Below are 8783 nucleotides of genomic sequence, written 5' to 3' on the forward strand. Positions count from 1 at the left end.
TTTTAGTGGGAGGAGCTTAGTTCACCGCCGCTCTGCCTCTGTGGAGGACCAGTGTTTGTCCCAGTGGTTGTTGTGGTTCTCATGTCAGTGTCAAACAGCAGGAACAGGTGTGACAAGCAGCCGTGCCTCTGTGAAGAGTCCAGAGGTCAGGCTGGTTCTCAGCTCGTTGACCTGGACTCTGAACCTGGAGCCTGGAGCCTGGACCTGGAGCCTGGACCTGGAGCCTGGAACCTGGAGCCTGGACCCTGGAGCCTGGAGCCTGGACCTGGAGCCTGGAACCTGGACCTGGACACTGGACCTGGACCTGGAGCCTGGAGCCTGAACCTGGAGCCTGAACCTGGAGCCTGGAGCCTGGACCTGGAGACTGGAGCCTGGACCTGGAGCCTGGACCCTGGAGCCTGGAACCTGGACCTGGAGCCTGGAACCTGGAACCTGGAGCCTGGAGCCTGGAGCCTGGAGCCTGGAGCCTGGAGCCGGAGCCGGAGCCGAGGATGAGTCAGTCCGTCCACTCAGCAGGGAAAGAGAAAACACGAGCTGCCAAAGAAAAAGATATAAAACACTATTGTTGCTGCCTTCATATTTAAAGCTGACAACGTGGTGTTGTACGGCTGCTACGGCAACTGAGAGGAGCCAAACCCGTCACATCTGGACCAACAGTTACATAAGTCTCATGGATTTATCAGGTTTCGTCCTGTGTCTCTTTGTAGTCAGAGAAGCGGTTCAGTCTCAGGGGATCGAGTCTGTGACGCGTGAACAAGGTTTCCCAGTAAACATGGCTGATAAGGTTGATTGAGGCTCCACCCACACTGAGTTCAGGCTCAGCTCTGATTGGTCAGAGACCTGGTTTTCTAGTGGAAGGGGGTCATGGACCTGCAGGAGGATCAGGACTTTGGGTCAGGGTTTAGGGTTCAGGGTTTTCCTGTTCATGCTAAGCTAACGTCGTGCTGGGACGTTCACTGACTGTCTGCTGGCCCAGCTTCCTGTTGAGTGGCGGTGCTGCGACTGTAATTTAACCAGGAGACACGTGTCGTTGTCACCATAGCAGCCACCTAGTAACCCACTAGCAACCACCCATAACGCCATAGCAACTGTCTCCTGAGCCCCTGACAACCATAGGAAATCTGTAGCAACCACGTGTCATCTACATGGAAATGCAGCAATTTGTTTTTTAAAGAACTCGACCTTTGACACGGCTTCTTGGAGAGCGCTGGTCGCTGCAGGTTCAAATCCTCCGTCCTGCTGAAATCAGCCCTTTCCTCTGGACGGACAAACAGCCGCCTGCTCTTCCATGGAAATCTGTTTCTGCTCCTCCACATGTTGGATCTCGTCTCCAGCCCTGGAAATAGTTTGAATAAATGAAGCGGATTCAAGGGAAACTGAGAGGAATCATGTGTGGGGGAGAATTTATGAAGTGCTATTGATCTTTCAGGCTCGACAGCAGCTGCAGTTAAAGGAGAATTCCACCATTTTGTTTGTTGTTTGTAACAGAAGATGCAGGAGGCCTGAGCTTCACTCAGATCCATGCTGAGAGCGCAGGCAGGAAAACTCTAATGACTGACAATAAAACAGGAACATGTGGTCGTTAAAGGCTTAAAGAGCCTCGTCAGCCTTTCTCTAACACACCAGCTCTCATTCCTCTTCCCATGTTTAGACAAACAGTGGACGTAAAGTCAGAGTGGACATGGAGGACATGTGTTTGCAGCTTTTACAGCCTTTAACTGATCACAACCAGATGGACGGTTCACGTGCCAACTTTCATTTAGATAAAACATGGGAAAGATCCAAGACTGCAAATCAAACATGAGACAAACATGGAGGCGGCTCACACAGTCACAGGAAACACAGACGGCACTGAACCGTCACTGGACGCTGGTGTCAGGACGCCCTCTGGTGGCTCAGTGGAGACACACCTGTGTATTTCTGTTAACAAGCAAATCATCATGAACTAGTCAAACTGGTGCAGGTCTGACCAGTAAAAGAACCAGTAAAAGACCATTAAAGTCCAGTTGAGACTTTAAATAAAGAGATCACCTTTATTTAAAGTGCCGCAGCAGCGATGGACCAGGCTTCTATGACCAGTGTTTGTGTCATGACTGTTATATTATTAGATCATTATTATTGATATATTAAACATTGTATTATTTATTGTAACATATCATATATAATGTAGTTCATTTTAACTGTGAAGCAACAAATCACCAGGTTTTATTAGATTTATTCAAACTGAAAAATGATTTTGACCTATCACTGAAGTGCAATGTTCAGTAAATGAATTAAAAATACAGAAAACAGAAATATTCTGACTTAAACAATCGATCAAATACTAAAAAATATAAGTAATAAAAGTAGTAAAATAATAAAAGTCATGTTTGTTGTGACTCGGCGTCAGGCCGTGTGATTTAAAATCTTACTAAATGCTGCCACCTTGTGTCCAGCAGCAGGAGTCAGTTCATTACTCACTGTTCACCTCAGTGTACAGGAGGAGGGGAGGAGGGGGAGGAGGGGAGGAGGGGGAGGTGTGGGAGGGAATTCATCATGGCTTCATTAATACCAGAGAAAACAACATGACTTCCTTTGATCTGTTAAACGAAACAAAAGTTTCCATCTTGTCTTCTTTGAGTTGGAACTCACTGGAGATGCATGATGGGAAGTGTGCAGCCATGCTGATCAGGTTTGTGTCTCTGTTGGAGCTGTCAGGAGGATTGATATCCTCCTCTGTCCCATGTCTATGTTCAGATCTTCGTCCTGAACCTCTGGTGATGAAACCTTCGGCGTCTTGCTGCCGGCCGTGCAGTCGTCTCTCAGGTCTCTGTAGGACTCGGACTCGGACTCGGACCCCCCCGTCCACACCCTCTGCAGACTGTACGTGGTCATGTGGAGCATGTCGTTGACCGAGGCGATGTACTGCACAGAGCGGGAGACGGTGGCTCTGAACGACGGCTTTCTGGCTGTGAAGAGGACGAAGATCTGAAGACCCTGAAAACACCAGCAGGAAGAGGAAGGTCAGTGTCCATTTATTTATTCTTCCTTTCTGTGTTGGACCATTTGATCTTTTCATACATGATTCAGAACAAGAATCAGAATCATTGTATCAGTCCAAGCTCCTCTCAACTGGACAGAACAAACAAAACCTTCAGAGCAATTCTAAAAAGGAGGATGACACAAACGCACCTGTGTGGTTGTAAAGAGGCAGAAGATGATGCTGAAGGCGAAGTGTGTTTCTTCTGAGGAGACCAGGACCAGGTATCCCAGAGACCAGGACACACCCAGTATCACAGCCAGAGAGAAACTGGTGAGGAACTTCTTCCCCAGAGACTGACTGGTGCTGCAGGACAGAACAGCTCCGTCAGAGTATGACTGACAGAAGAGTTTTCACCACACCCCTCTGCTCTCAGATGATGGATGTGTTTGTTCTGTGTTACCTGGCGAGGCGGGGGTCTGTCCTGCAGATGGACACACAGGTGAGGACCAGCAGCACTGTGTTGTAGATCAGGATCAGACCCACAGGAAGGATGAAACCCCAGAACATCGGTTTCCCAAAGTCAAAATGTTTGTCCCTGTCCAGTCCTGCGAGCCAGCAGCTGGAGGATCAACAGATACTTGGTCAAACAACAACCAGCTTTATTCACACCTGAGTTTTCTTCTCAGTTTCTTCATTTAAACAAAGTTCAACGACGAGTCATGTGACTGTGTTTTCAAAGAGAATAAATTATAAGGATGGACCCACAATTCCTCCTGTCTGTATCCCAGAGGATTGTCCACCCTGTAGGTAGCTCCCAGTGTGATCGCCATGACAACAGCTGGGACTCCTAAGATAATACAAGAAGTTAAATCAGTTAAAATGGTTTAATTAGATTTTTTTCAAAAATCACATATTTTAATGTGTCAAAACATCAGTGAGGAATGTTCTTGCGTTAGTTTAAAGCTTCGTGGTAAATCATAACGGTTATCCTCATACAGTCAAGGCCAAAAGTATTCGGACAGTTCCTCATCGAAATACAATACGTAGAAATACAACAATTGATACTCCAGTGCCAACTTCATCAACATGAATATAGAAAGAGCTGTGTGGGAGATATGTTTCTGTAAACAGTGAACACTTATTAACGTCTCATACCCCATCCCACAGCCACACTGAGCGGAGTCCAGTGTGGGGGGAGACTTCTGTGCATGGTCCGGACCAGCAGCACCAGCTGGGTGGCGTACACACTGTTCCACATGAAGGTGGCCAACAGGAAGAAGTGAAGCAGAGCCACCACCGCCGTGCACGAGCCGCCGTCCGGCTCCACGTGCTCGTCAGAGTCCAGGATGGCGTTCGTTTGAGTCTGCACCTCGCCCACGTCCTGCCGGTGGGAGTTCTGCACTCCAGAGAGGAAGGTGATGATGAAGGCCAGCAGGCTGACGTAGATACACAGCAGCGCCATCTTTGAGTTCTTGTTGTTCTGACGAGACTTTTTCTGAAAACTAAAGAGAAAAACTTTCAGGAATAAAGTCACATTTTGTATTTTAGTATTTTCAAGAAAAAAGTCGTAATATTTCGAGAAAGACGTCGTAATGTTTTTATATTTTACTAATTAAATTGAGAGTAAAGTTAATTCTCAGTAAAAAAATATTTGTAGTATTTTGAAAACAGCCTATTTTATTCTAAAATGTCATTTTCAAAGTTTAGACTTTTTCCTTTTTTAGAAAAAACTTTTTCTCACAGGTTTGAAACTTTGTCCTAAATTTGACTTTTTGCTTCAACTTTCTCGATGTTCTCAAATCAATAAAAAATATGACTTAGTTCTGAAAATATTATAATTATGAGACAAAGAAATATTCAGATCATTGACAGTAATTCACGATAAAAACACCACTTATAACTTACAAATACAAAATGATGTTAAAAGATGCAAAATGAAGATGCATGAAAGAAACGATTGGTCTCCCTCGAGAACTGGAGTCTTACTTGTCTTTAATGTGGTAAATGATCGTTACCACCAAACCCAGAACAGATACAGACAGTCCAACCAAGGAAATCCAGTCCAGAGCTTCTGCGTACTTATAGTCCTCCCTGAAAGACTGAAACACAAAGTTTCACTACGTCTCCATCATCATGTATTTTCTCTTCTTACATTTGTAACATTTACAGTTGATGATGATTAAATACTGGGAGAGAATTATATGATTCAGGTGGAATCTTCTCTTTAACGTGTGAACTGCTGCTCCAGTCTACGAAGCCGTTGGAGCTGAGTGTTGTGACGTTACCCAGAGAGCGGCGAAGTTGGTGGTGTGGTTACAGAAACATCGGAGGACTCCGTCCGAGGCGTTTCCTTTGGAGCAGCCGACGGTGCTCCAGTCCTCCTTGCTGTAGTCCCAGAAAGCACAGGCGAAGTCGTACAGAGACGTCCCGTTCGGCGGCTGAAACAGCAGCACATTGAACATCTCTAACTTTAGCCATACATGGTGAAGGAAGGAGGAAGAGACTGAATGAACTAGGCTGTGATCATGAGGCTTGTTCAACAGCTGGTGTTTTCTAGTGATCAAATCCAACAGATTGAAAACGAATTGATCACCATGTAAATAGTTAGTTAGTTTCCTCAGTCAGAAAACTCTGTTTAACATCCATATTAAATATGAACCTCAACTGTTTTCTCACCGTTGGTCTGAACTGTATCTCCACATGTTGTGGCACCACGCTGCGCTCACGACCTCCGACCGTGGCCGACAGGACCCTGACGGTGGCGTGACGACTCCTGTAGAGACTGGACCTGAAGAAGCGGTCGTTCTGGTAGAGGACGAAACCCAGAGAGACGCCCGAAGGCTCCTGACGTCTGCTGGCGGCTTCTACAGACACAAGAGGACCTTTAGTCTTATTCTCAGAATGAGCAGCACAGTAAAATAACCTCGGCGTGCTGCTGTAGTTAACCTGGGCCTGACAGCAGTAACATTATGTCTGCCAGTTTATTAAAGTTCTCTAGTGCAGGAGCCGACCTGCTGGGAATCGTACGTAGATCAGGGCGTCGGCTCTGAATCCGTTCTCCACCCCCACCGCTGACGTGTTGGTGTTCAGCTGAATCCGGTTGGCAACAAAACTGCCAGACGTTCCTGAAACCACGGAGACGTCAGATCAGTTAGTGATGATGTCATCATCAGAGATCCACAGACTCAATGTCGAGGACACAGCAGCAGATGGAGCTCACTCCCTGTGATGTCACTGGTGCATCGTGTCATATCTGACTTCCTGTAAATACCAGGTTTGACTTGTAAATCATGTTCAAGTCCAAAGTACGAGTTTGAATATTCATTATGCCAAACTCACAACATGGGTCACATGCACTGATACTGTTCTGAGGAATTCACCAGAGGCAATAAAAGACCAAACAAAGTAAAATATTAAAGATATAAAGTCATAAAAGTACAAAAGAGAAAGTAGTCCAGATGATCATATAACACCACAGCTGACTGAGGCTGTGAGAGCGGGAAACTGGGTCGAACGACCTGGACTTCATGACCGCCGTGAGCTTTAATTATCAGACTGTGGTCAGGCTCCAGCGTCCTCTAATCCTCCATCATAACCATCAGTCGTCACACGTGTGGTTAGTTACGAGCTGACCAGAGGTCGCGGTCGGCTCGGTCCGGACCACTGACCCGTGAGAGAGGTGAACTGGACGCCCTGAGTGTCGGACGCAGGGACCTGTGCCGACTGCACCACCAGGTTTGGTTGAACCACCTGAGACTGAGAGGCGTTGAGGTTGGTGCTGAGGTTCACAGAGAGCTGGTCCAGGGTCAGCGTCAGGCTGAAACACACAAACATACAGAACACACCAGGCTCATCATCGTCCTGTCTGCTCAGAGGTCAGAGGTCACATCCAGCTTCAGGCCCTATGTTCTTCAGTGGTCGAGCTTCTGTGTTTAACCACAAACTGTTTGAGCCGCAGCTGTGAAACGTCTAAGATCAAGTATCAACTGTGAGAATCTTAAAATGTGAAACTCTATAATCATGAAATGCTCAGTTTAGTCTTGTTGACTTTTTGATCTGAATCAGAAATAAAAAACTTTTCAAACACTTGATAAACTGTGATCTAAAATGATTCTAGTCTCTTTCAGTCGGGTGGAGACCCTCCTCCTCCTCCACTTTCCTATTTGTGAACTACGTCCACGTCAACAACCAAGTCTTAATCACAGCTGGAAATGATTCGTAAAAGAGCTGATATATCTCACTTTGTGCTTGAGAATAAAAACTGTGAAAACCAAATATGGATACAAGACATGAGCCACAGTCCGTCGTTTCTTTGGGTTAAAACCAACATTAAACACATTTTAGCTCAAATCTAAAGTCCAACGTGTTTCCAACACATTAGGAAGCTAAAAAGACACTGATGATAAAATCCATCACCTGCAGTTAAAATGTTTATCTGAAGAAATGGTCTGTAAAGTTCCACTGAAACACTGATGGATATTGGATTGATATATTTATTTGTCCGTATTATAATGGTATAATATTAAATTGATAAAATATAGATATTTAAACATGAGATGTGGACAGACTGGTGGTCTGTGTTTACCCCAGAGTGGCGTTGTTTTCCTCGGTGTCTGGAGTGCTGGCGTTGAGCAGCTGACTGACGGTAGCTACTGCTGCCACCCTGACGCTCTGCGATACAAACACCAACACACTGTTACAGCAGAATATGTCTTCATGGTCAAACACACCGTAGGTTTCTACAGTCCGGAGTCTGTCATAAACCATCATTCAGTTTGTCGTTTACAGCCTCAGCTCTTACCTCTGTGGCGTTAGGAGACAGCAGCAGCGTGTTGACGATATGAGCTGCGGTCGTAATGTTGTCGGCCGTCAGCTCTCCAGGTCTGGACGTCAGAATTTGTGTGCTGGACGCCAGTGTCTCTAAATCAGCCACGTTGGTGAGCTGAGAGGAAACACATGATCATGCATTTATTACCTGAATCTGACACACTTGACTTTACCTACGTATTGGACCGGATGTACATCTGCCTTTCTACAGGATGACCGACACTCAAAGAGTCTCAGCTCTGTGTGGAACTGCTGGAAATATTCCATATCACTGTTAAACACACTCGCAGCGTCTCTTACATTTAGTTGTATGTTGCTGAGCGTCTGATCACACTGGAGCAGCTGCAGCGGACGGTCCAAACCAAGTGATCCGGTCTTGTTGGAACATCTGGTGGAAGCCTTTGGTTTACCAGCTGCATGGACAAAACAAAGTCCAGTGTATCAGACTGACAGGTGGATGGATCTCCATGGATTCATCTGTAGATGGATGAAACCTACCACCACTCGTTCCTGTGGGACAGACTTCGTCAGAATAAGCGAACCAGCCGATGGGTGTATCTTGGAATGTGAAATTATCCACAAGTCCACCTTTGCAGAAGTTTTCTAAGAGGACGAGATGAATAAGAGTTGAGATGAGTTTGGCTTGTTGGTCAGTTTGTATCACTCTGGACTAATGTGTGTTTTGCAGCCGAAGAGTCTAAATTCATGGCCGTGTCAGCAGCTTCTAGAAGCTGTACCGTCCATGGAGCTACAGAACAGCAGGGTTTTAGCTTTCTGCCGATTGGACCAGAGAGTGGAGCTCAACGTGCACAAGTGACAAACACGATCAATCACAATCAACCATCAGGATGTTCAATCATTAAAAAGGTCTGAGTTTGGTCCATGTTGCTGTGGCTACACCGAGCTCACCTTCTGAGCACGTCTCTCCGCTCCACTGGTCCGGACAGGTGCACACACTGTTCTGAGCCACCCCGCCATTATTACACACCAGAGG

General features: G+C 46.1%; 1 protein-coding gene across 1 annotated transcript in view; it reads right to left on the reverse strand.

Annotated features, from left to right (window-relative positions):
• Positions 1–2021: 2021 nt before the first annotated feature.
• adgrg7.1 (adhesion G protein-coupled receptor G7, tandem duplicate 1) overlaps positions 2022–8783 on the reverse strand; it is a 7240-nt gene continuing 478 nt past the window's right edge. The window contains exons 2-16 of the mRNA XM_087171152.1: positions 8699–8783; positions 8288–8392; positions 8090–8202; positions 7764–7904; positions 7548–7633; positions 6631–6779; positions 5974–6087; positions 5639–5826; positions 5248–5400; positions 4949–5061; positions 4118–4464; positions 3728–3809; positions 3423–3581; positions 3172–3325; positions 2022–2976 (exon numbers count right to left, since the gene is read on the reverse strand). The exon at positions 8699–8783 is cut by the window's right edge and continues 1 nt beyond it. Coding sequence (XP_087027278.1) covers positions 2668–2976; positions 3172–3325; positions 3423–3581; positions 3728–3809; positions 4118–4464; positions 4949–5061; positions 5248–5400; positions 5639–5826; positions 5974–6087; positions 6631–6779; positions 7548–7633; positions 7764–7904; positions 8090–8202; positions 8288–8392; positions 8699–8783 — 2298 coding nt within the window. The 3' untranslated portion in view covers positions 2022–2667. The remainder of the gene's footprint in view (positions 2977–3171; positions 3326–3422; positions 3582–3727; positions 3810–4117; positions 4465–4948; positions 5062–5247; positions 5401–5638; positions 5827–5973; positions 6088–6630; positions 6780–7547; positions 7634–7763; positions 7905–8089; positions 8203–8287; positions 8393–8698) is intronic.

The sequence above is a fragment of the Seriola lalandi genome, unplaced genomic scaffold (genome assembly GCF_002814215.2).
Source record: "Seriola lalandi dorsalis isolate HSWRI2012SDOR001 ecotype SW California unplaced genomic scaffold, Sedor1 jcf7180002054977, whole genome shotgun sequence".
Lineage (NCBI taxonomy): Eukaryota > Metazoa > Chordata > Actinopteri > Carangiformes > Carangidae > Seriola > Seriola lalandi.